General features: G+C 47.4%; 1 protein-coding gene across 2 annotated transcripts in view; it reads right to left on the reverse strand.

Annotated features, from left to right (window-relative positions):
* Positions 1-17,024, reverse strand: part of MLXIPL (MLX interacting protein like) — a 28,716-nt gene extending 11,692 nt beyond the window's left edge. The window contains exons 1-7 of one of the 2 annotated variants that reach the window (XM_069089481.1): positions 16,681-17,023; positions 7,729-7,835; positions 4,411-4,493; positions 4,073-4,162; positions 3,672-3,716; positions 3,128-3,329; positions 1,573-1,653 (exon numbers count right to left, since the gene is read on the reverse strand). In XM_069089481.1, the coding sequence (XP_068945582.1) occupies positions 1,573-1,653; positions 3,128-3,329; positions 3,672-3,716; positions 4,073-4,162; positions 4,411-4,493; positions 7,729-7,835; positions 16,681-16,976 (904 nt within the window). In that variant the 5' untranslated portion in view covers positions 16,977-17,023. Of the gene's footprint in view, positions 1-1,572; positions 1,654-3,127; positions 3,330-3,671; positions 3,717-4,072; positions 4,163-4,410; positions 4,494-7,728; positions 7,836-16,680 lie in introns of both variants that reach the window. The other variant, XM_069089482.1, reaches the window with a different exon arrangement.
* Positions 17,025-27,719: the final 10,695 nt, after the last annotated feature.

Genomic DNA, 27,719 nt, shown 5'->3' on the forward strand with positions numbered 1-27,719 from the left:
CCCTGGACAGTGACCCCTCCTCCCTGGGCCTGAACCTTCACCTCTTTCATTAAGTCCCTTCCCCAACAATGAACCCACCTGTCCAGCACTAAACCCCAAATGACTATCATTTTATCTATCACTCCAAAGGCAGGAACTGAAAACTTCTTTGAATTGAGGTAATGTGCAGGTCACCAAAGTCCCCAACACCATCCCTAGCCTAATACCACTAGTGCCCTCAGCTTTGGGTACTTGACCAAGGCCAAGCCCATATGGAAGCTGCCCTGAGCATGACTTCACATGCCCTCAGTTCAGACTCTTCTTGCCCAGCCTCCTCTCCCTAATGGCTACCCAGGATTCAGTGGTCTCCCCTTCTCTCGCCTTACCTGGCATGACCTGGGGAAAGTCTGGGCTGCCACTGTTTACAGGCTGCCTTTTCCTACCTGATGTTCGGGTGTCCATCCCCAGCCAGGGTTGTCCCCAAGCAGGGCCAGCCTGCTCCCCAAGTCCAGCCATCTCCACTTCTGCCTGAGGCAGCCACCTCCCCTCTCCCCATGGCTGGGTCAGGCAGGCATGGAGGCATGGGGTGGTTCCTCATTCCCAGGTCCCTATTGGCTTCTGTCTCTTGATTGGCAGACCTAAGAAACCTTTGTGGGGGGAGCAATGAGTGCACCAACCCCTATCTCAACTCTCAAACTAGCTCCCTTCCCTGGTGCTGGGGACTCCAGGGAACCTTGGCTCTGACTTGAGAGAGAAGGTTTTTCCACCTTAGATTTAGACTAATTCTTCTTGTGTCCAAACTGCTCTTCTGTGTGAGCTCTGCTCCCTTGTATCAGCCCCAGTCTTGAGCACCGAGGCCCCATCCAGGGCAGGGAGGTCCTACCCCCCACAATGAACCCCCATTCCCAACCCTAAGACTTTATCACACTGAGTTCCCATCCCTGATACTGAGCCCCTCTCCCTAACATTAAGTCTCCATCTGTGGTACTGAATCCTTATCCCCAGCACTGAGCACCCATTCGTGACATTGAGCTCTCACTCTCAGCACTACATTGCCCTGTCTGAAATTGGGTCCCTATCACTTGCAATGAGCCTGTATCTCCAGCCCTAGGCCCCCAGCCCTGACACAGAGCCCCTGTCCTCAGCCCTGAACTGTTATCCTGAGCACTGATCCCCCATCCTCAGCCCTGGCACTGGGCCCCTGTCCCCAATATACTCAGACCCCATATCTGACAGTGAAGTCCTAGCCCAGCCCTGAAGTCTCCCATCTGACACAGAGCCCTCCTCCCTGCCTCTAAACTCCAACCTTGATGGTGAACTGTCCCTAGTACTGAACCTTCATCCCCAGAATTAAATCCCCATTCTTTGCAATGAGCAACACTGACTTGTTATTCTTTCCCAGGACACTACAGGTCTGAGGCTTCCCTTCCATGAAGCCATTGGTGGCTCAGGAGATGTATATGCAGACATCTTTAGGGCCGGAACGAGAGCCTTTTGCTGCAGCCATGATCATTCTTCAGTATATCCCCCTCCCCCACAGCATTCTGTGGTTCTGGCCTTGGGCCTGGCTCCAGCTCTCCTGGCCCCCCTCACCTGAAATATCCATGAAGTCGTCCAGGCTGGGCTGCAGGGGGGTCAGGTCTGGTTGGATCATGTCAGCATTGCCAATGTAGGCTGAGGGGGAGGGCGGAGGCAGTGTCAGGAGAGGCTGGAGGAGGAATGGACTGCTAGGCCATCCATGCCCACCTTCATACTCTCATAGCCTCATGATAGAGAGCTCCCCTAATCCCCTCCCAGGGTTCTTACAGAATCACAGAAGCCCAGAGCAAGAAGACACCTCAGAGGCCACCTAGTGCAAGCTACTACTGACCAAGAATTCTCTCTAAATGCCTCATCAGGGTCATCTGGTCTGTGTGAGACCAGCAGGGAGCGAAGCCAGAGGTCCCTCCTTATTAGTGTCCTCCAAAGACAAGCTGGAGGCCATCACTGAGAGTGTGTGATTCCATGAGGACCCATCATCCATGGAGGGCCCATTCACTCCCTTCCGGGCAGCTGGACAACAAGCTTGTGCTGGCCTCTTGGTTCCTGGTTCTGCCCTCTGTGGCTATGCAGGGTAAGCCCAGCTCCACCTCCATATCTCTGAAGAGAGCTAGCATGCCATCCCTCCCCCAGCCCCTGCCAGGCTTCTCTAAGCTAAGTATCTTTCAGTAATACCTCAGCCCCTGCTGCAGTGGAGAGATTTTCCAGTCTACCTCACTGCTGGGCACCCCCGAATCCTCTGCCCAGGGCCCCCCAGTCCTTCCAGCCAAGGTCTCTTCCAGGGGATGGTCCCAGATTTTCTCCAATGAGGATTTTCCCCTTCCTCCCAATGTCATTTTAGAGGTCATCTAATCCAACTCCTTCATTACAGATGAGGAAACAGGCCTAGATACCCTAGTATGGTATGACATCCAGCAGAGAGGCACTGTACAGCAGAAAGGGCACTGGATTTGGAGTCTTGGGGCTTGGGTTCAAATCCTGACTCTGCCACTCATCATCTGGTGTGACTGGGAAAGTCACTACAATGCCTGGGCCTCAGTTTCCTCATCTGTAAAATGGGGGAGGGGTTTGAACTCAGTGGCCCCTCCCAGTTCTAGAGCTATGATCCTATAATCCAGAAGTGAAGGCACTTCCCTGTCTTTATAAAATGAGGGGATTGATGGGCGGCTAGGTGGCGCAGTGAGTAAAGCGCTGGCCCCTGAGTCAGGAGGACACAAGTTCGATTCCGGACTCAGACACTTGGGCAAGTTACTTAACCCCAATTGCCCTCCAAAAAGGCAAAAATAAACACATAAATAAATGAAATGAAGGGATTGGGCTGGTGGTTTCTGAGTTCTCTTCCAGCCCTATGGTCCTGAAGTCACAAACCTCTCTGTGCCTCAGTTTCCCCATCTGTAAAATGAAGGGGTTGCCTTATATGACCTCCAAAGGCCCTTCTAGCTCCATATCTGAGATCCTATGACCTTAAAGTCACAAACCTTTTTGTGCCTTAGTTTCCTACTTTAAAACAAGGTACTCCAACGACCCTTTCAGATCTCTATGAGCCATCCATCCCACTGGAGGTCCCCCCTAATATTAGAACCCCAGTGCTAGAGTATGGGCTTCTCACCATCATCAGGAGGCAGCTGGAGTGGGGCAGGACTGGGCTGGGTCATGGTGAAGAGTGTGTCGGAGATGTCGGACAGGAAGCAGTCCAAGTCGAGGTGCTGCCGGCCCCCTGGCTCTTCTTCGGGCCCCCCCAACAGCACCGGCACCACACTGGAGAAGAGCTGCTCGCACCATCGCTCTGGTGGCCTCCACCCCCCCTCTTCCTGGGGAGACGGCACCAACCAGCAAGCCAGCGGGACAGGGGTCACCCTGCTGTCTGCTCCCCCCCATCACCCAACCCCTGCTACAGGGATGGCTCCTATCAGTGATCCTGCACAGGCTGCATATCCTTCTCCCCCCTCTAGCTGGGGAGATGGTGCTGCCCAGCCAACTGGTGGGTCAGGGGTCCCCCGACTTCCTACCCCCAGGAGCCTTCTCTCAGCCCCTGCTTCTATCCCCTTGTCACACTGATTTTTTTTTAAAAATCACATTCCCTTCTCCAACATAGAGTTTTTCATCTCCCTCCCTCTTCCCCAGCTTTTCCTTTGCTCCCCAGGGGCACCTACCTGCTTGGGGGCCAAGAGATCCCCTTCCCTGCTGGATTTTCGAAGCTGCAGGGACACACAGAGGGTTGGATCCTAGCATGCAGCACCAAAACATCCCCTCTGGCTTACCTTCCCACCGTCAGGAGCCCCTCTCCCCCAGGACCCTGGCTCTGGGAGGTGGGAGGACATGGGGGTGCCACATGGCCACTAGGTGGTGCTGCAAGGCTGGCTGTGGAGAAAGGTATCTCCATCCAGGGAAGGGAAGGGCTGGCAGGTCACTAGAAGAGCTATGAGGCCAGGCTGGGCTTCCAACCTCAGCCTTGACTCTGGCGCCGGCTCAGCCTGGAGAGACCCTGCTTTGGACACAGCTCGGGGGCCTGGGCTGGCTTCTGTGGGGACACCGGCCCCTCTTACACACTCACGCGTTTCTTGTAGTAAATCCGCCACTTGTGGTACTCTCGCATGACAACCTCAATCCTCCGCTTCCAGTAATTTCCCTCCAGCACCACGGCCTGGGGAGGCGGGGGACAGGGCCCATGGGGAGGTCATGGAGGCCACCCAGGAGCACCTTCCCGATTCTTCCCCCTTCCCCACCCTCCACCCTCCCCACTCTGTCTGATAGCCCTGGTCCTTCTGCCCCAGTGAAGCCAGTCTGAAGTCAGAGAGGCAGCAGAGGGAGGAAGACGGGGCTGCTCCCCAGTGAGAGTCCAGGGGTGGCTACAGCAATCGCCCTTCAGAGGAGAGGGCGGCTCTCCAATACCTCTGGTTTTCGGTGTTCATCTGCCTCAGACCCCTGCAGAGGGGTCACGAAGCCACAGACGGGGCTCTTCCTCCGCTGGACATCTGGGAAGAGGGTGGGCCAAGTCAGGCCTCAGTGTCCCAGCTGCCTCCCCCCAGCACCCTGCTCACAGAGACAGATGGAAGCCCTCAGAACCACCAGGCCCAGGCCCAAGTTCACCTCCTCCAGGAAGGCACCCAGACTATACCCTCCATCCTTTCCGTCACAGCAAAGACTGACTGTCCCCTTCACTTTAATGAAGCCTTGAGTTCAGGTCCTGCCTCTAACACAGACTAGCTATTATGTCATGCTGAGTAATCTTTCAGTAGCCCCAGATTACTCTCTAAGACTATAAATTGTAAAGCAGCTGCCAATATGTGCTCGTCCAAGGACCTTCCTCTCTGGTAATTCCCTATAATACGAACTGAATCAGATTCCATCAGAAACAAATTGTTTCATCTCACTCATCATGAGCTATTTTTGTGTTTGTGTGTTTTCGTGTGTTCGGTCACACAGGTAGCAAGGGTCTGAGGAGCGATCTGAATCCAGGCTCTGTGAGGCCACAGCCAGCACTCTTCCACGGGACCACACACTGGTGGCTTGTGGCACCAATGCCACCCCCTAGCCCCCTTCACAAGCGTCCTAGAGCCCAGCCTAAGAGCCACACAAGGGGACTCTCACTTCTGTGCTAGACTTCCTCCGCAGTACTGTTATTATAAACATTATAAATTGGAGGGCAGCTAGGTGGGGCAGTGATTAGAGCACTGGCCCTGGAGTCAGGAGGACCTGAGTTCAAGTTTGACCTCAGATACTTACTAGCTGTGTGATCCTCGACAAGTCGCCTATTCCTGATGGTCCCTCCCCCCTCAAAGAAACAAAACAACAAATCAGGGAGGTGGCACGTTGTGGTGGATAGAGAACTGGCCTTGGAGTTGGGAAGACCTGAGTTCAAGTCTCCCCTCTGACCCTTGGCTATGTTGCCCTGGCCAAGTCCCTTCACTCCCCAAGACAGGGTCTGCCAACCTGGGGCACAGAGACCCCCGGGAGGTCTAAGGGCCTTGCCAAGAGGGTAAAGGGAATACGCGAGAACTCGGTATAGCTCAGTACAGTGGAAAGTGCCCTCCCTCTGCTCTCAGAAGGCCTGGGTTCAAATTCCTCCTGGCATGCCCTGTGACTTGAGGAAGGTAGCTTGACCAGCCTGGGGCTCAGTTTCCTTGGATGTGAAATGAGGGGCTTAGCCTAGGTGGCCTCTGAGGTCTTCAACTTTCCATGTATAATCCTAGGCATCGAGCCTGCAAGAGGCTAGGCCCTGACTCTAAGTCCTGAAACAAAGCTTTTATTGGAGGAGGGAGGCAAGCCTTTGAGGCTTCTGGGCTGGAGCTCCATTGGGAGAGTCCTCACCCACTAAGCTCCCAGCGATGGAGCTTGGAGGGAGGCCCAGAAGGCAACCCCCCCTTCCCCCCAGTCGTCTGGCACTAGGGAAGGGATCCACAAGAGAGTGGCACCTTTCTCCTCCTCCTTCCCAAGGAAGACCTTGGATAGTTCCTTCATTCTTACACACTGGGAAAGACTATCAGGGAGCTGGAGGGGGTCCAGGGAGAGGAAGCCCAAAGGATGTCCAGGGGCAGAGAAGACAATGGGAAAGACAGTTTAGAAGGAAAGAAGCCTTTCCCACTGCCTGGTTTCTTGGGGGCTAGACTTATCTCCCTGGCTCCACTAAGGGACTATGTTTCCTACTTTTCCTGCCTCCCCATTCTGTCTGCCTCAGTTTCCTTCTCTGTAAAATGGAGATAATAATTGCCATCTACTTCTCAGGGTGATGGTGAGGAAAGAATGAATGAATATCTTAAAAGCCCTTTGCAAATCTTAAAGCATGATGCAAATGCTAGCTATTACTGGTGAAAGGAGTGCAGGGAGGGGTCTGCACTCATAACACTTCCTGAATACATAACAGAAAGAACGTCAGGTTCAGAGGGTTCAGACCTGGGTTCTGGTCCTGACTCTGACACAGTTTCCTTGGCTGTAAAATGGGGACTGAATCGTACTTGAATTACTCACTTCACTTTGGAAATTCTAATTCTTTAAGATCTATGATTTTGTGACTTCAAATTTTCTTTGGGACTGTCTCATTTTAATCTCTGTATCCCCCGTAAAAATTATCCAATGAGATATGTGTAAAAAGTGCAAAGCACAGTACTTGGCACGTAGTAGGTGCTGTATCCATGTATCCTTTCCCAAAGCCTGGCACATAGTAGGGGCTAAAGTGCTTGCTGATTGAAATCTTGCAGCTACAGCTGGGTCTGAAAGGAAGAAGCCTTTTGGATGGCCCTGGGGATAAGGACCAGACTTGGGATTTCATTGACATAGGGAACTCCAGGATGAGGAAATTCCATTCACTAAAGGCAGACCAGCATTTTCTCTGCAACCTGTTGCCTGGGACTCCAGGTCACTGAGGCAATGTATTAAAGGTAGAACTGGAACCCAGGTCTTCTTAACTCTGAGGCCTTAAATAAGGAGCTCATTCCCCCCTGAGAGGGGATAGGCTGAGTATATGAAGAGGCTCCAGCTATGTAAGGACAAGCCTTGAGCGACACATCCACCTTAGTTAGCTATAGGGAGCTGGGAGTGGGTGAGGCTTATCTTTATCCTGAGATGATGGAAGGGGGTGATCTTGGGTTCCCTCAAACTGACTGCCAAAATCTCAAGTCTGATGGACTGTAGCTGTGACTCCAGGGATGTGGCTGGTGCTCTTCTGAGTCAAGCACCCATTGCATGTGGTGGGCAAGGTGCTGTATCTGGAGTCAGAGGGAGCGGGTTTGAATTCCTGCTGCAACTACCCACCTGTGGGACCTTGGACAAGTTACTTCATCTCTTAGGCCCTTAGTCTCTCTTGTGTCAAAGAGGGGGCTGGACTGTCTCATAGGATCAGAGCTGCCAAGGGACTAGTCCAAAGCCCTCATTTTACAGATGAGGAAATTGAGGCTCAGGGAGGCCCAGTGTACATAGCTGAGACCTAGCTGCTGAACTCTAACACAGTTCGTCAGGGGTGGGATTTGACCTCTAAAGTCACTCCTTCCTCGGAATCTCTGGTCCTGTGATTGATGTCACTCCACATCTATGCTACCAGGAGCCCAAGTTGGAGATTCTGTGAGTCTTCCTGGACGAGGTGTGTTTTGTACCTGAGAAGGCCATGACTGGGGGAGAAGCACAAAGCTCAGTGTGGGCTGAGGAGGGGAGCAAGGGAAAGCAGAGGCCCCAGCCCAGCTACCCGCCGCTGGCTGGCTGCCCACCCCCACTCACACTGGATGTACCAGGCCCTCCAGATTGCGTTGTTGAGGCGAATCTTGTCCCTGCAGAGCAGCTTCAGGCCTTTGAAGTTCTTCCACTTGGGAGACACCAGTTTCCCACTGTGAGGGACAGAAGAGGTCTGGGTCAGGGAGGACAGAAGGACAGAAGTGGGGAAGGCCAGTCCCCTCCCCCAGCTCTGGTCACTGCCACCAGGGGGCATTTCAGATGCCCACCTCCAATCCTCATACAATGGCAGTAGGCAGGCACCTGGTATCTGGTTGTTGGCAGGGACCCCAAATTCCCCTATGACTGCCCCCTACCCCATCTTCCTCATGTGCCGGTCACCTCTGAAATTCCCACCTTTCACTCCTTTGAGTTAAAGTAAAAAAAAATCCTCATTAAAATGCAAATTTCAGCTGTGTTATATGTTATGTGTTTGAGGCAAAGACCCCCTGTACTAGGAGTCAGGACAATGGGATGCTGTTCTGGATTTACCAGTGATTCCCAGTGATACCAGTGTGATCCTGGGCAGAGCCTGCTAACAGAGTGCCTGCCTCAGGCCTACTCTCAGTCCAGCCTGTCCTCTACCCAGCACCTAAAGGTATTTTTCCTCAAGTATAACAGGGACTCACTCAATGAACTCCAGGCCCCCTATATATATATTAATGCCTTTCTCTGGTGTACAATACTCTCTCCAATTTGGTTCCATCTACCCTCGCAGTCTCCTTGCACTTGACTCTCTTCCTTCCCTTCTATAGTCCCAGCCATGCTGGTCTATTTGCTATTTCTCATACAGAATGCTCCATCTCCCACCTCCCCGTCTTTGCCTTGGTCTGGTCTGTACTCCTGTATCACAGAATCCCTGCTTTCCTTCTGGTCTCTGTTCAAGTACATTAAGCCTTTCCCTCCTCCCGCCAACTATTTGTGTATCTCATGTCCCTGAACTACATTGTATTCATTTTGTCCATTTTCTGTATCCCCAAAGATTCATATGGACACTAGAATGTAAGCTCCTTGAAGGCAGGGCCTGTTCCACTTTTGTTTTGGTATTCTCAATGCTTAGCATAGAGCCTTGTATATAGTAAGGGCTTAATAAATGTTGATTGATTGATTCCCCTCTCTGGACCTCAGTTTCCCTCTTCCATTGCTAACATTCACAGCTCTGTAATTATATTATCTGGGAAATATGGTAACACATTAACTCAGTATCAGCCATTAACACCTTAGCTGAAATTACTCATCAGATTAGTCCCAACAGAGGCATGCCAGGAGAAATGAGACATGTTCAGTTTGGCTGCAATGGGGAGGGTAAAGGGCAGGGAAACAGAGGCACAGGACAGGGTGAGGAGCCGTCTCCCTCCCAGCATTCCTCAGTGCCGGTTCCCTCCTGGTTTCCCCAGTTCCCATACATCTTCTGTCCTGTGTAGTGCTCTCAAGGGGTCTCCCAGTCTCATCTGCACTCTGCTTTATCTGCATGGTTACAGGGGGACTTTGGAAGGAAGAAAAGTCATCCTATGTGGGGACAGGCCAAAATGACTGCCCATAGGGAGCCCTTGGCCTGGCACAGCTCCCTCTACCCTGCCGGCTGGGTCTGACTCGGTGGGTTCCCTGGAATCCAAGTCCCTGGGTGGTGTCCAACTGCTCAGGTCCCAGCTCTTCCCTATAAAGTATCATGAACTGAGGAGTCACTGCTGGGGGCGGGGGGAAGTGTACCCCCTCCCATGATAATACCCCGAGGTCAAACTTCACTTGTTCTACGTAGGTACAGCTTGCTCCAGGAATATGCCCTGGGACAAGTTCAGGCCAGCCCGGCATCTTGGAGAGTGGACGCTATCAATGATTCTACTGCACAGGCCCCAAAGATCTCTGACTCATAGGAGGATCCCAGAGGTCCTTTTACAGGAGGGGAAACTGAGGCACAGGGGACAAAGGGACTTGCCTAGCTCACAGAAGCAGTAAGCCTCAGAGGGAGATGCTGAATTCAGGTCCTCTGACCCTTGAGTTGGTGCCCTTTTCACTATGCTCTGTGGCCTCCGTCAGCCCCTCAAGGAGTCTGGCTGAAATCAGGCCTGCTCCTTTCCTAGCTCAGGGCTGGGGCTTATCAGAAGGCTCTAGCACCAAAGTGTGCTCCTCCCCCTGCCCCTGCCCCTTCCCCTGCGTTCGCTCTCCCACCACCCCCCTCCACCTCCATCTGTGCCTTCCCCGGTCTCCAGGCTCTGTATTTGTTCAGCAGCAGCTGGAGGGGGCTGGTCTGAGGCCCCAGGAGTGAGAGGCCTCATTGCTCTAACACAGTGTACATAATACCAGGCACATGCATATCATTTGTTGCCTGCCCCAGAAAAAAAACACCATCTGGGAAGGAAGAAGAAATGGAGGGGAGGGAGGGTGGGGCTTCCAGCCCCTTCGTTCCCCAGACAAACTGGGCTTCACTCTTCCCATCTGGAGCCTCAGGCCTGGAAGGGACCAAGGCCCTCATTTTACAAATGAGGAAACTAGACTCAGAGTGGTTATTAAGTGATGTGCCCAGGATCACAGAGCTAGTAAGTGTGACAGGCAGGATTTGAACTCCGGTCTTCTGGGCTCCAGGTCCAGCACTCTAGCCACTGTGCCAGCTATCTCTGGCAGGTTCAGGAACAGCAAAAGGAGCAATGGACTGAGTCTGGAGATGTCAGGTTAAGAGCTTTGAAAGGAATGAGAGAGGATTGCTAAGCCTTCAACGGCAAAGACTTTAAAGTCTAAGCAGGTAAAGAGGCTTGGGATGGGGAGCAGAGAGAAAGAGGCCAGCAAGGGCCACTTGATGAGCCTAAAGGCAGGAGAGGAGCCCTGCCCCAGGCAGGGACCGGACCACTCCAACTCAGAGAGAAAGAACAGAGGGTAGTAGGAGCTAAGGGGACTTTGTAGATGCCAGCAGCTGTGTGTGTTGGGGGGTCTACTAGTGTAAGAAACAGATCTGAAAGACACTGGGCTCATTATAGGGCATGGAGGAAGAGGGGGTAAGGGCTAGAGCCTGAGATGGGCAGGCAGGATGCCTGGGCTTGCCTGGTGCTGTCAGCTACTATGATCTGGAGAAAGCCAGGGAATCAGAGAACTCTAGAATCTTAGAGGTGGAAGCTTCCAGCTTCCCTAATGTAGGCCCTCAATCCTCTAGCCTGGATCCTTGCAGGAGCCTCGGAACTGGCCTCCGCCCCTCCAGCCTCTTCCCTCTCCAGTCCCTTCTCCCTGTGGCTTTCCTAAAGCACAGATCTAGGTAGCATTCCTGTTCAATAAAATTCCACTGGCTCCCTATGGTCCCCAGAATCAAACATACACTCCTCTGTTGGCCATTTAAAGCCCTTCATGACCTGGCTCCAACCTACCTTTCCAGCCTCATTCTATATTACTTTTCTTTTTTTTTTTTTTAATTGAGCAATCAGGGTTAAGTAACTTGCTCAAGGTTACACGGCCAGTTGTTTCTGGGTGTGGTGCTGAGTGTCTGAGCCCGGGATTCGATCTCCAGGTCGTCCCAACACTGGAGCCGGTGCTCTTACTCGCTGAGCCACCTGGCCACCCCTAAGCAATTGGGGTTAAGTAACTTGCTCAAGGTTACACGGCCAGGTGTTTCTGGGTGGTTGCTAAGTGTCTGAGCCCGGGATTCGATCTCCAGGTCTATCTCAACACTGGAGCCGGTGCTCTTACTCGCTGTGCTACCTGGCCGCCCCCTATATTACTTTTCCAAGCAGCCTCCTTGGCGTTTCTTATACTGGACATTCCAGCGGCCGCACTCCCGCATTTGCCGAGGCCTCCTCCATGACTAGGTTGCCTTACCTCCTAGTTCCCTTGGTTTATTTCAAAGATCAGCATCACCTCCAATACCAGCCTTCTCTGATGCCTTCAGGGGCAAGCGCCTCACCCCACCACCATTACCTGGTGTTTGGCTGCTGAATTATTCTTAATCAGAGCAATATTAGGACACTAGACCCTCTGCTTGGAGTGGCTCAGAATTGACCTCAGACACTTCTTAGTTGTGTGATCCTGGGAAAGTCACTTGAATCTCTGAGTCTCAGTTTCCTTAGCTGTAATATGAGGGGGCTGGAGCAGACGGCTTCTAAATGATGTTTCTGCATTTGTATTTGTTGCTATTTAATTTTTTTTTTATTCACTCATACTGGCACATGCTGTTTGTATGTCCCTATATGACTGTGAGCTCCCATGACCCTATAGACTGTGAGCTCCTTGAGAGCTGGGGTTATTTCGCTTGTCTTTGTCTTCCCAGTCCCTAAATGCTTGTTGACTGATTGGTGGATTCTCCCAGCCAGGGCAGGAGTCTTCTTTAAGGCATCCCTGACAGGCGGACATCCAATGTCTTCCCGAACACTTCTAGAGACCAGAGAACTCGGGGTATCACAAGATGCCCCATTCACCCAGTTGTGGGATAACTGGTTGTTAGAAAGTTCTTCCTCACAGTGAGGTAAAGTCTTCCTCCCTGTAGCTTCTATTATTGGTCCTAATTCTGCCCCCTGGAACAGAAGAGATTGAACCTAGCCCCTAGTCAGGTACCCAGTCTCCATGCCATGTTCCATGCCCTATCTCCATGATGTACCATCTGAGTCGACCTCTTCTGTCTCCCAGAATGCCCTGAACTCCCATCATGCCCTTCCCTTCTGCCATTTTCTATTCCTGTAATGCCCTTTTCACTCTGTTGAATCCCACTCCAACCTTTCAAACCTAACTCCAAAACTACCGTCTCCATATTGCCTCCCTGATATCTTTGGTCCATAATGACCTTCCTCTTGGACCTCACATGGAACTTGCTTGTGCAAGCTCCAAGGGGTATATGTAACATTGCAGATCAGAATTCTTTTTAACTGTGTCTTCCCCACCTACTAGATGGTAAGCTCCATGAGGGAAAGGACCAAGTCTTTGTCTTTTCTAAACTTCATAGGTTCCTACAGAAGATACTCTGAACACAGTAAGCACTTATGATCCTTCCCACAGATAATACTATGAACATGGCACACATTTAATAAATGTTTCCTGAATGAATGACTCCCTTTTCCATTTGATAGCTCTTCTCATATGTCCCACAAGTCTACTCTTCTCTAGGCTAAACACTCCCAGATCTAGACTGTCTTACCATTCTGAACATCTTCCTCTGGATAGAGCAGCATCACTGCTACTTTCTTCTCCGGAAAGAAGTCCCTCTAGGGGCAGTTAGGGTATTGCCAAGCATAGCTTAATATAGTCCTAGACTCAGAGTCTGGAAGAGGTACTCTTTTTACTTTACTAGTTATGTGATCGTGGACAATTCACAATTATACTCCCCGAGCCTGTTTTCTTATCTATAAAATGGGGATAATACTTGACACTGGAATAACTGTGTGACCATAGGCAATTCATAACCCTCCCCGCCAAGACTTTGTTTGTTATCCAAAAAACAGGGATAACAATACCCACAGAGAGGCAGGAGTCATATGTGGATAAAAAGGTGGGTTTGGAATTAGGAAGACCTGGGTTTAAGCCTCGCCTGGGCAAGTCACTCCACAATCAGGCAACTGTCTCAGACTCCAAGTTGCAGAGGCATTGACAGAAGAAGGTTCCTCACCTGGGAGTCCCCCATAGCAATGAGATCACAGGGCCATTCCCTATCCTGCAGTCTCTCCTTCAGTCATCTCCAGGGATGTTGTAAGGTTCAGATGAGACCATATGGAAGGCCCCTCTGAAAACTTGGGCCCACAGTCCACCATTCAAATGTTGCTTCTTCTGGGTTTCAAATTCTTTCTCCAGGAAATTGCCATTATCCAGCCTGTACTGATTCCTGAGCCTCTCCAGCATAGCCCTTGCTGGATCTTGCCGACATTCTCAACCCCTGGTAGGATGCTGGCATTCTTGGCATTTATCACTTCAAGCTTCTTAGCACAACCCCCCACCCCTGGCTAGAGACAAGGAATAACAGCTAACATTATTGATATAAAACACTTGAAAAATATGACCTCATTTGATCCTTACAACAAGTTTGTGAAAGCTGCAATTATTATCCCCATTTTATAGATGTGGAAACTGAGACCAAGATCAATCAAGGGACTTGCCCTGGGACACACAGCTAGTAAGAGTCTGAGACAGGTTTAAATTCAGTCCTGACTCCAAAGCTAGCCCTGGAATTCTTATGCAAGGCATTCTTCCAAATAAGTCGCCGAGCACTATTTTCAATGTCTCTTGCCTAGAACTAGCTGAGTCTTCCCTCTACCCCTCAGATATCCCAATATATGAATGCATGAGTGTGGTTATAGTTTACACCCCCAACACTGCTGGGGGGATGAGTGCCCAGGTTTAAGAGGTCCATTCCATGCCTTGCTCCTAGGCTTGCCAGCCTACCCAGGTAGGGGAACCCTTCAGTGCTCACATCCCTCCTGGGAAGGGGTCTGGAGTCTGCCCACCTCCAGCCTTGCAGGAGGCCAGCTCATTAGAAGATAGGACTCCTGGGTTCTCGGGACACTGCGTCTCTGTGCAGCCTAGACTATTTTTAGAGCACATGTGTTACCACGGGGGGAGGGGAAGGAGAGGGGCTGAAGCCATTTGGGGGGAGCTGGCTTGTGCAAGGGGAATCTTTTCTCTGGGGGAGGGACAGGACTCTTAGTGGCCAAGCCCAGGGTGAGACCCATCCCCCAGGCTTGGCCCACAGTCCACTTGTCCCCAAATCTGAAGGCAGGACAGGACAGCAGGGAGGGCAAGGAAGGAGGAAACTCTGAGGCCACCTGAAGGATTCAAAGAAACTCATCCCCCGCAGCCTCTGGACAACAACTTTGGCCCCATATTATAGGGACAGTGGGGAACATGGCTGATTTTTCGTGGGATGTACCCTATCCTCGGGATTTTCTACTGGGAGGACACAGAAGCAGTGTCCCAAGTGTCTGAAAGCCTCTCCCTATGATCTGATCTCCTGGAGACAGGACTAACATTCCTCCCACAGGCTTGGGTCCTTTTTTGGGTGGCGGTGGTTAGGGGGCAGGAAGCACCCTAACACCTTTTAGGGTGAGGCCATACTCAAGACCTGAGATGCCCCAGACTAAGTCTCGTGATCTGGGAGGAGGAGAGTTGAGGTGGGAATTTGAACTTTCCACATTGGTCCTGGCCACCCAGCCGATCGGGTTGCAACATGACCTGGGCATTATGCCAATTCATGTGGGCCAAGGTTACCCACTGCTCGCCTGGCCAATAGAGTCCCAGCTTCTGGAACAAGGGCTCCAATCCCACGGCTGATCAAAAAAGAGCCCCTCCACCGCCCCCTTGCCATGTTCCCTCCTGGAACTAAAGGGAGGTGACTCTCCTCCCCCTGCCAGGACCCCTGGGTGTTTGAGGGCAGGGGGAAGGGCAGGCAGTGGATGCCAGCATTTCTCAGAAGGGGGGGGGAGGAAAAGAGATATTTGCACAGAGAGAGGATCAAGGTCGGCCTATCCCCCTTTCTCCTCTCCTATTCCCAGTTGATAATTTATCCCAATTCCTGGGTTGTTCTGTTCTTTGCTCTGGGAACTTTGCTCTGGAACATCCAGGGCGCCTGGCCAGGAGGGGGCAGGGAAAGGGGTTCCTATACACCTTAGGGAACTTGCTGGAGCTAGACTTCCCCACTCTACCTGCTCTCACCCTTTGTCAGTCAGCCCCCCCAAAAGCTCCCTTTGAGGTCCTAGGTTGGAACCTCTCTGCTCCAAGCTCAGAAGCAGTGGCCAAGAGATATGGACCTCCCTGCTGCCCAGCTCAGCCCTCCCTCCAGACCATGAGCAGCTGGGGCTTTTGGCCAGGCCCAGACTGAGGTCCTCTAGCAGGCTGCAGCGCCCCCTGCTGGGACAAACGATCTGAGGGGCCCCCAGCAGGAAGAAGAAATGGGGTTGGAGGCGTCAGCCTTGCAGCAAAGCCCTACCACTAGCTCCCTCTAGGCCAACAGAACCCCTCCTCCCCCAGTACCCAGGAGGTGAAATCGTGGATCCAGGGAGGTCCTCTGTGGAGTGAAGATCTTAGTGGGCATCCTGGGAGTAGAGGAAGGTCCCCTCCACACACGAGGATGGGGGTGAGGGGTTTTAGGGTGAGGATCCTGGAGGAACTAAGGTTGGTGCCACTTTACAACAAGATTGAAGGGGGAGGGGGAAGATCAAGAGTTCTGGGTCCTGGAGGTGAGAGGATGGTGCTTGTGGGGACCACCAGAGCCCCTCTCCCCTCCGGGACAGCAGAGAGCAGTCCAGAGGGAGGGTACTCTGCTGGATCTGTCTAGGTGCCAGTTTGGGGGTGTGTGTTAGACAACCCCTGGGAGCCTGTTTTATAGTGGACATGCCCCATCCCAGCTCAGGAGGATGGTGGGGATTGGGGGGAAACTTGGGGGATTCAGGGAAACTAAAGAAGCTCTGTGGGTTTTCCCCGAGGTGTTCAGGGACAGTGATCCCCGAAGTGTGGTCTGTAGGAAAAGTCCGGTGGCTGTGTCCAGGGGATAGAGCAAGGGAAGAAAGGCCTGGGGCCGTGGGGCTTCGTCGGGTCTGTACCGAGGTATCTAATCGCTGGGTCTGCACGCAGAGTCCCCAGAACAGCAGGGGGAGGGCCACATCCCGGGACGGGGTTAGGGGTAGTGGCAGATCCTGTGCCTGTGTCTCCGGGATGGTAGGGGTGGGGGTGGGGGGTGCTAGTGTTGGGGGCGGGTCAGGGAGGAGGAGCTCCGGCGTGTCCGCCTCGAGGTGCTAGCTAAAGGATGGCCGCGTGAGGGGTGGGGGGGAGGGGGATCCTGGCTCAGGCGAGGTTATGGGGGTAGCCTAGCAAGAGGGAGATGGGCTCTGGGGGGCCTGCAAGGGGAGGGGTGGCCGCGGGTACGAGAGGGAGGGGGGACCTTGGGACAGGCGGGACAACCCAGCGATGGGCAGCGGGCTCTGGGGGGTCGTGCCTCCGGGCCTGGGCTGGGGGGGCTCGCCACCTCGCGCCCGTCGGGGGTCCCTGCTCGTTCCGGCTCACCTGTAGGCCAGGCTCATGCACTCGAAGAGGCGAGTGAGCGTGGGGTCAATGCTGCGCGGCCCGAAGTCCCCCGGCCCCACGGGCCCCTCCTGGGTGCCACGCCGGGGCACCGAGTCACTGTGTGGCGACGACACCATGAAGTGGCCGCTGTGAATAACCTGCGGCGAGCGGAGCAACGAGGCGGCTCCGCGCCGAGGGCCCGGCCCCTCTGAGTCCGAGTCCGAGTCCGAGTCAGGCGCCGGCTCCGTTCGCGGCCCGGGAAAACCCCCGGGCAGCCCCGCTAGCGCCCCGGCCATCGCAGCGGCTGCCCCGGCCAGTCCGCCCCGCCCGCTGCTGCCCGCAGCCTCCGCGTCGGGACAGCGCAGCGGGACACTCCTAATTAGCATGGCCCCGCCCCCGGCCCCCAGCCAAGAGGCCGGGCCGGCCGGGTGGGGCGAGAAGCTCGTTAACATAATGTGTGCTCCAGGTGTGCTCCGAGCTTCTGGGGCCGGCGGGGGTCCTCTGTAAAATGAAGGGGTTGGGGGGGGGGGCGTGGCTGGGGGGGGGGGGGGGGGGGGGGGGGGGCGGTGGAGGGAAAGCGGGTCTAAGGAACCTTGAGGGAGAGGGGAGGTAGCCCCCAAAGCCGAGGAAGTCACATTGGCATAGACTTAGAACTCGCGCAACCCCTTCATTTTACAGAGGAAGAAACTGAGGCCTAGAGAGGAACGTGACTTACCCAAGGTCACTTGGAGCGACTCTTAGAGGGTGGTTGTGGACACCAAATGGGCCAAGTACAGTATGTCAAGCGCTATATAAATAGGGGCTATTATTTCTGTCTTTCTGCCAAGACGCGGCATTTCTCGCCTCCCAGCCTTTGTACTGACCGTCCCCTCTGCCTGGAACGAACTCTCGCTTCAGTGAACTCTGTCTCTTAGAATCCTTGGTTTTCTTCAGGGCTCCGATCAAGCCAAGCTTTTACATTAAATTTCTCCCGTCTCCTTCAGCTCCGAGCGCTCTCCTTCTCAAAGAAACCCCCGTATCTATTTCGTATCGGTTCATCTCCTTCAGTTCATTTTGTTTCCATAGTAGAATTAGGGAGCTCCTGGCGGGAGCTTCCAAGGGACAAGCACAGTTTCAGAAACACCGTAGGGACCGGAGTAGATCCCTTGACCTAAGCTCTAGGGCGATAGGAACTTTTTGGTGTCAGGACTGCTTGACAATTCTTACAAAATTGAGGCCCAAGGAGCTTTTGTTTCTGTGGGTTCTATCTATGGATATTGACAATATTAGATCTTATTACCATTGTGAAAATACCTTTGACTTCTCGGATCCCCTGAAAGGGTCCGGGGGACCTCTGGATCATACTTTGAGAACCATTGCTCTAGGGAACTCCCAGGTGAGGAAGCTCCCTTTCCTATTGCAACTGGCCACCCCCTCTACAATGTAAAGTTTTAGAGTTGGAGTTCTTAACCTGGGGTGTGTGAAATTTTAGAAACTATTTTGATAACTGTACTTCAATATAATTGGTTCATTTTGTAATCCTCTGTATTTTAGTTTTATACATTTAAAAACGTTTTTCTAGGCTTCACCAGATTGCCGAGACTTATTTGTGAGAGCAGATTGTTAAATTTTCTGTGTGACATTATGGAAAATGCCATCTACATCCAGAGAAAGAACTATGGGGTCTGAATGCAGATCGAAGCATACTATTTTCTCTTTTTTATTTCTTGTTTTTTTTTTTTCCTTCTCGTGGTTTTCCTCTTATATTCTGCTTCTTTCACAACTTGACTAATGTGGACACGTATAATATGATTGTACATGGATAGCCTATGTCAGATTGCTTTCTGTCTTGGAGAGGGGGCACGGGAGGGAGAAAAATATTTGGAACTCAAAATCTTATAAAAGTGAGTGTTAAAAAATAAATTTTATATATATATATATATATATATTTGAGTGAACATTGCTCTTTGGAAATCGAAAAAACCCTACAAATCAAGGTTTGGCTTATTATTTTGTTGATTGTCTAGGTTTAAGAAAGTGATGGAGAAAATATGAAATTGAAAATGTATCATTTGGAGAGTTGGTTGTTAAACACTCACCAGCACAACTTGGGGGTCATGAGACACAGAGATGTCTAAGAAATCCTGTTGTAAAGAGTTGCCTAAAGCAATAAGAGAATCAGTGCCTAGCCTAGGCTCAGAGTAGGGGTACATGTCAGAGGCACACACAGGCATAGGAAGTGCTGAACAAATGCTTGCCTATTGTGATTATTATTATGGAAGGAGCAGAGGCAGAATTCAAACTCAAATTCAAAATTCAAACCCTGGACTCCAGTTCCAGTGGCCCTGTCACTACCCCTACCCTGCCTTCCTAGAGGTTCCCCATTCCTGGGGAGGCGTAGGAGGGAGGGATGACTGAGGTTACCAAGGATGGTTTTCAATGGAGAATAAAAGCGGAAACGACAATTGTTTAGAAATGTGCATGGCTATAGAAGACAGCTGGAGGGCTGCAGCATTCTTCTGTCCCCCAATATAATAAAAATAAACAGAGGAAGGTTTCCAGTTTGCTGGGGAGAATCTGGAGAGAATTGAATGTATGACATTAGTTCATTTTAAATCATCATAACATTAGCTAGCATTTACACAGCACTTCATAGTTTTGTGAAAGTTATCTACTTTCAGTCATATAATAGCCCTGTGAAGTGAGAACTACCATTGTCCCCATTTTGTGGGTGAGGAAATAGAGGTGCAGAAAAGTTAAGGGAGGTAGATGTTGTTATTATTACAATTTTACAGCTGAGGAAACTGAGGCAGACAGCAGTTGTGACTTGCCCAGGGACACATGGCTAGTAAAAGTCTGAGGCTGGATTTGAATTCAGGTCTCCAACTCTTGCATTCTATCCAATGCCTCACCTGGCTGCACACTAAAAAAAGCTTACATAATAGCTTTCCTCAATACAATCCTAAGAAATAGATAATGGCTTTTTTTTTCTTCTCACAGTTTCCACTTTGGCACTTAGAATTCAGTTACAAAGTTATCTGGTATACTGATATTGTGAACTTTCTGAAACCATTTTCATATCTCAAAGGAAAGGACCCCACAAACTACACAGGCCAACTCCCTACATGCACATGTGAGGAAATTTTGTATGCAAGTAGCCATCACACTAGGCAGCAGCAAGCAAAGCCTTGGGGCAGGTGGTTCTTCTTCCGCCCAACTATCATTTAGTGTCCTGCCTTTACCTAATTGATGGAACCTCACTGCTTCAGAGGACTCTACTTATAACCAGATTTTTGCTAGGGCTATGCTGAGGGTGTAGCCACAGACAAAGACTATATATGGGGATGGGGTGGGAGAGAGTGTAGCAATCCTAGGTTCCTACAGTTAGAACTATAAGGGACCTTAGAGACATCTGGTCCAATTACTTTACAGATAACGAAACAGCCAAGAAAGAATTGGCTTGGATTTGGAAGAATTCAGAAAAACTTTGGAAGACTTTTTTTTTTGGAGGGCAATTGGGGTTAAGTGACTTGCCCAAAGTTACATGGCTAGTTTTGTGTTAAGTGTTTGAGGCCAGATTTGAACTCTGGTCCTCCTGACTCCAGGGCTGGTGCTCTATTCACTGTGCCACCTAGCTGCCCCCAAACTTCGGAAGACTTATATGAATTCCTGCCGTGCAAAGAAAGCAGAATTGGGTGAATGATACATACAATAAAGGAAAATAACATACAAAGCTCATCTAGTTCTAACTCAAGGTCTCATAAAGAGTAGACAGAAGAGTTGGGATTCAAACTCAGGTCTTGTAACTGTTAGAGCCTATTTATTCCACATGACAGGAGAGGATAATGAGAGAGAAATCAAAGGGATGGTGACATTCTTTTTGGGTAGAGTTGGGGGATGACAGACTTGGTTCACATATTAGTTCTGCCAATTTTTTCCCTCTTAATTCTTTCTTAAGGGTTCTTTGGGAGGAGGAGCATAGAGGAATATATTGGGAAATAAAGATACTATAAAAACAAAAGATATCAATAAAAATTTTTTAAGAAAAGGATTATAAAGATTTCTCTTGGGGCGGCCAGGTGGCTCAGGGAGTAAGAGCACCGGCTCCAACATCGGGATGACCTGGGGATCAAATCCGGGCTCAGATACTTAGCACCACACCCAGAAATAAGCGGCTGTGTAACCTTGAGCAAGTTACTTAACCCCGATTGCTTAAAGAAAAAAAATAAAAATAAAAAAAAGATTTCTTCTGAAAGCAATATAGGATTATACAATGAGATACAAAACTATTCATATTCTTTGATCCCTTTGAAAGCTTGTCTACCTTTTATTTTTGTATCCCAGCTCTTAGCAAGTAGTAGACCTCAAACTATGTTATAAAGCAATAAGCATTCAAACCATTTGGTACTGATTTTAAAAAATTAGAAAAGTGGATTTATGGGAAAGACTAGATGAGAGAGAATCAGAAAAAAATGGAATTCAATAACTCTGGGTTCAATAAACCAGAAAACAAATTACTTAAGAGAAAAATTCCTTAATATGAACTGCTGGGAAAATTGAAAGCCAGTTTGGCAGAAATTAGGCTTAGATCAAGATCTTACACCATATTCCATAATAAACACAGGATAGATAGATGATCTGAATGTTAAAGATCAACTCATGAAAAAATTAGAGGAGAAATAGATCATATTTCATTCAGAGGTCTGGGGAGGAGATGAATTCTCAGCCAAAGAATAGAGGCGATAATTACAAACGGCAAAGTAGATAATTTTGATTGTATGAAATTGAAAAGCTTTTACACAAACAAAATTAATGCATCTAAAATAGGAAAGGAAATGGTTGACTGGAAACAAATATTTGTATCAAATTTCTTAAATAGGGATTTTATATCTAAGATATATAGATAACTAATAGAAATATAATTCCAAAAGCTATTCTTCAATAAATAAAGGGTCAAAAGGTTAAGGAAAAAAACCACACACAACACTGAGGTTTCACTAGTAAACTGGCAAAAGTGAGAAAGGAGTAGTTAATGTTAGAGGAGTTGTGAAAAGACTAGTCCCCAAGCTATGAACTAATACAAGTATTTTTAAAAAATTAATTAATTAATTTTTAGTTTTCAACATTCACTTCCATAAGCTTTTGAGTTTTAAATTTTCTCCCCTCTTCCCTCCCAAAGATGGAATGCAATCTGATATAGATTCTATGTATACATCCATATTAAACATATTTTCACCTTAGTCATGTTAATACAACCATTTTGGAAGGCACCAAGCTCTTCATAAATTAGTTTCATTATGCAGTCCTTCATCCAACCTTCATTATAATTATTTCATTTCATTTGTGAGAGACAGCACACGTTGGTGACAGAACAATGGACTGGACTTTGAATCTTGCCTCAGATACTTCCTATCTCTCCAACCCTAGGTAAGGTATGTAACCTCTCTTAGTCTCGGTTTTCTCATCTGTAAAGTGGGTAAAACAATTGCTTCTACCACACAAGGTTGTTGTGAGACTAAGTGAGATAACAAAGATCATACACTACAAGCAGATGGGAATTATACCAGGAATGCAGGGATAGCTCAATATTAGGAAAAGTATCAGCATAATCGACAATATCAAAAACAAAATCAACAGAAAAAGCTTTTTGACAAAATACGGTACGCATTCCTACTAAAAACTCTAGAAAGTAAAGGAATAAATGGAACTTTCCTTAAAATGTTAAGTAGTATTTAACTAAAACCAACAAAAAATATTATCTGTAATGGGAATAATTAAGACTTCCCAATAAGATCAATGGTAAAGTAAGGATGTCCATTATCACCACTATTATTCAATATTGTCATAGAAATGCTATTATAACAATAAGAGAAAAAAAAGAAATCGAACGAATAAGAATAGGGAATGAGGAAACAAAAACATCACTCTTTGCAGATGATATGATGATATAATTAGAGAATCCTAGCAAATCAATTTAAAAAACTAGTTAAAATAATTAAAAACTTTAGAAAAGTCACAGGATATAAAATGAACTCACATAGATCATCAGCATTTCTATTTATTACCAACAAAGTCCAGCAGCAATATATATGTATATATGTATACACACATATATGTATAAAATCCATGTAAAATAACTACAAACAATATAAAATACATGGGAATCTACCTGCCAAGACAAACCCAGGAACTACACGAACACAATTACAAAGCACCTTTAACACAAATGAAATGAGATCTAAACAACTGGTAAAATATTAATTGCACATGGGTAGGCCAAGACAATATAATAAAAATGACATTTCTACCTAAATTATTCTACTTATTCAGTGCCAAACACATCAGATTACTAAAAAATTATTTCATAGAGCTAGAAAAAAAATAACAAAATTCATCTGGAAAAAAAGGTCAAGAATATCAAAGGAATTAATGAAAAAAAAAAAGTGAAGGAAGGTGTTCTAGCTATGCCAGATCTCAAACTGTATTATAAATCAGTAATCACCAAAATAGTCTTGTGTTGTTGTGTTTTAGTTGTGTCTGACTCTTTGTGACCCCACTCAGGGTGTCCTTGGCAAAGATACTGGATGGTTTGCCATTTCCTTCTTGTAATGCGAATGTAAATTTTAAAGATCTTCCCTGCCCCTAGGCTAAAGTGCACCAGAAGCCTGGGGAGGGAGGCTTGTTTTTCAGTAGGTACTTTTTGATTGGCCAGTGGGTCAATAAGGTTGTTACATTCTCTGAGCCAGGAGAAGGCTATATAAGCCCTGATGTGTAGCTTTGTTTTGGGACTTACTTTGAGAAGTGTTCTGTGATTTGATCTGAATTCTGGGAAGCCGTTGTTGAGAGTCCCCCGGCTTTGAAAAACCCAGAATGTGGAAACCCAGATGTTGACTGGGTATGGATGTAATGGTTGGACAGTTTGGAAATCTGTCTACTTGATATTTCTGTCTTGATAATTATGCCTGTATACTTTGAGGTTCAGGGTGCTGACCTTTTCTCCTGAACAAGGTAAACGATATATGTCTGACTGATTAAAGTAAGCTTGTTAACCCATTTTGAGTTGCTTTCCTTTAACAAAGCAGATCCAAGAACCTGTGGTAGCTGCAAACCCTGAGGACGCTTGGGGTGCTTGCTGCTACACTTCTCCAGCTCATTTTACAGATGAGGAAACTGAAGCAAACAGTGTGAAGTGACTTGCCCAGGGTCACACAGCTAGTAAGTGTCTGAGGCCAGATTTGAACTCACAAAGATGAGTGTTCCTGACTCCAGGTCCAACACTTTATCCACTATGCCTTCTACCTGCCAAAACAATCTAGAACTGGGTAATAGCATGGTGAACCAGTGGAATAGATTAGGTACATAATACACAGTAGGAAACGACCATATATATATACACACACACACACACACACACACACATATACACACACATAAACACTCACACATATTTGATAAACATAAAGATCCAAACTTTTGGGGCAAGAACTCACTATTTGACAAAAATTGCTGGGAAAACAGGAAGGCAGTTTGGCAGAAAGTAGGTATAAGCTAACACCTAATGTTGTATACCAAGATAAGGTCAAAATGGATACATGATTTAGACATAAAGGGTGATACTATAAGCAAATTAGGGGATCGTGGAATAGTTTAACTCTCAGATCTGTGAAGAAGGGAAGAATTCATGATGAAACAAGGACAGAGAGTATTGTGGGATATAAAATGGATAATTTTAATTACATTAAATTAAAAAGGGTTTGTACAAACAAAACCAATGCAGTCGAGGTTATAAGGAAAGCAGAGAACTGGGGGAAAGTTTACATTAAATTTTTCTGATAAAGACCTCAACCCTCAAATATATAGAGAACTGAGACAATTTTATAATAATGCACATAATTCCCCAACTGATAAATTGTCAAAGGATATTAACAGACAATTTTCAGATAAATCAAAACTGTCTAGTCATATGAAAAAATGCTCTAAATCTTTATTTATGCAAATTAAAACAACTCAGAGATATCACTTCACACCTTTCAGATTGGCTATGACAAAAAAGGAAAATGACAAATATTGGGAGGAATATGGGAAAACTGAAACACTAATGCACTGTTGTTGGAGCTGTGAACTGATCCAACCATTCTGGATGAAGTACATCCAAAAGGCTATCAAACTGTGCATACCCTTTGATCCAGCAATACCACTACTAGGTCTATATCCCAAATAGATTTTTTTAAAGGCAAAGGACCTATACACACAAAAATATTTAAAGCAGTTACTTTTTATAGTGGCAAAGAATTGGAAATTGAGAGGATACCCATCAAGTGGGAATGGCTGAACAAGTTGTGGTATATGATTGTGATAGAATGCTGTTGTGCTATAAGAAATGATGAGCAGGATACTTTCAGAAAAACCTGGAAAGACTCACATGAACTGATACAAAGTGAGGTGAGCAGAAGAAGGAGAACGTTGTGCATAATAACAGTAATATTGTACAATGATCAACTGTGAATGACTTAGTTATTTCCAGAAATACAAAAATTCAAGACAATTCTGAAGGATCTAGGATGAAAAATGTTATCCACCTTCAGAGAAAGAACTGATGGAATCTAAAGGCAGATCTGATCATACTATTATTTTACTTTATTTTTTGTTTTTTTTTTTGGTCTGTTTTCCTTCACAACATGAATAATATGGAAATATGTTTTGAGTGACTATAAATGTATAATCTGTATAAAATTACTTGCCTTCTCAATGATGGGGGAGAGAAGGTGAAAGAGAATTTGGAACTCAAAATTGTTTTGTTTTTTTTCTTTTTGGAGGGCAATTGGGGTTAAGTGACTTGTCCAAGGTCATGTGGCTAGTTTTCATGTTAAGTGTGTGAGGACGGATTTGAACTCAGGTCCTCCTGATTCCAGGGCCAGTGCTCTATTCACTGTGCCACCTAGCTTCCCCTGGAACTCAAAATTGTAAAAAATGAAGGTTAAAATTATTTTTATATGTAATTGGGAAAATATTGCAATTTTTAAAATGAGATAATATACGTAAAGCCTTTTGCAAACTTTTAAGTTGTCATATGAATTTTGACCATTATTATCTGACCTTACTTCTTAATATGTAAATTAAAAGGTAAGAGAAAAGGGAAAAATATTCCATATACTTGAAAATATTAGTAACAGAACTTTTGGTAATAATAATAATAGTTATTTATAACAATGCTATAAGACTTTCAGAGTTCTTTACAAATATTATCTCAGTTAATACTCACAACAACCTTGGGAGGTAGGTGCTATTATGATCCCCATTTTACAGATGAGGAAACTAAGACAGACTGAGGTTAAATGACTTGCTCAGAGTCACAAAGCTATTAAGCACCTGAGTCAGGATTTGAACTCAAGTCTTCCTTATTTCAGGACACTATGCACTGTGTCACCTAGTTGACTCTGATAGCACCATACTGGAAGAAAAGTAGGTATTCACTGATGGGGGGATGGCTGCTGTACTGTGACCTATGACTGCAAAAAATAATGGAGTTTCCTTAGCAAAGATACTGGAGTTATTTGCCATTTCCTTTTCCACTGTGTCCCCATTTTACAAATAGGATATTGAGGCAGGGGCGGCCAGGTAGCACAGCGAGTAAGAGCAGCGGCTCCAGTGTCAGAACGACCTGGAGATCGAATCCTGGGCTCAGACACTTAGTACCCACCCAGAAACACCTGGCCGTGTAACCTTGAGCAAGTTACTTAACCCCCAATTGCTTAGGGGCGGCCAGGTGGCTCAGCGAGTAAGAGTACCGGCTCCAGTGTCGAATCCCGGGCTCAGACACTCAGCATCACACCCAGAAATAACTCCTTGAGCAAGTTACTTAACCCCGATTGCTTAAAAAAAAAAAAAAAAGATATTGAGGCAAATAAGGGTTAAGTGACTTGCCCAGAATCACACAACTAGTAAGTGTTTGTGTCCACATCTGAACTCAGATCTTCCTTATTTCAGGTTCTGTGCTATATACACCACACCACGTAGGTGTTCCTGGGAAGACGAGGATGATTTAATACAGAGTAAAGCAAGCAGAACCAGAGGAACAGGCTGGAGAGGGATTGTAATAATGGAAGTGAAAAAAAAATGCTAAAAGGCACCTCACCAAGGATATGAACAGGCAATTTGCAGACAAAGAGATCAAAGCTATTTATAATTATATGAAAAAAATGCTCTAAATCACTACTGATTAGAGAAATAGAAATTAAAACAGCTCTGAGATACCACCTTACACCTGTCAGATTGATTAATATGACAGAAAAGGAAAGTGATAAATTTTGGAGGGAAAACTGGGACACTAATACACTGCTGGTGGAATCGTGAACTTATCCAACTATTCTGGAGAGTAATTTGAAACTAAGCCCAAAGGGCCACCAAAGTGTGCATACACTTTGATCCAGCAATACTACTACTGGGTCTGTAATCCAAAGAGATTTTAAAAAGGGTGGGGGAAGAACATATTTGTACAAAAATATTTATAGCAGCTCTTTTTATAGTGGCAAAGAATTGGAAATTGAGGGGATGCCCATCAACTGGGGAATGGCTGAACAAGTTGTGGTATATGATTGTGATGGAACACTATTGTTCTATAAGAAATGATGAGCAGGATGATTTTAGAAAAACTTGGAAAGACATGAACTGATCCATAGCAAAGTGAGCAGAATCAGGAGAACATAGTGCATAGAAATAGCAATATTGTATAACAAACAACTGTGAATGACTTTGCTATTCTCAGAAATATGATGATCCAAGACAATCCCAAAGGACTCATGATGAAAAATGCTATCCACCTCCAGAGAAAGAACTGTTGGTATCTGAATACAGATTGAAGCATCCTTCCTTCCTCCCTCCCTCCCTCCCTTCCTTCCTTCCTTCCTTCCTTCCTTTCTTTCTTTCTTTCTTTCTTTCTTTCTTTCTTTCTTTCTTTCTTTCTTTCTTTCTTTCTTTCTTTCTTTCTTTCTTTCTTTCTTTCTTTCTTTCTTTCTTTCTTTCTTTCTTCTTTCTTTCTCTCTCTCTCTCTTTCTTTCTTT

Source organism: Petaurus breviceps, unplaced genomic scaffold, assembly GCF_028583685.1.
Source record: "Petaurus breviceps papuanus isolate PSGF00001 unplaced genomic scaffold, PetGlider_PUasm1.0 186, whole genome shotgun sequence".
Lineage (NCBI taxonomy): Eukaryota > Metazoa > Chordata > Mammalia > Diprotodontia > Petauridae > Petaurus > Petaurus breviceps.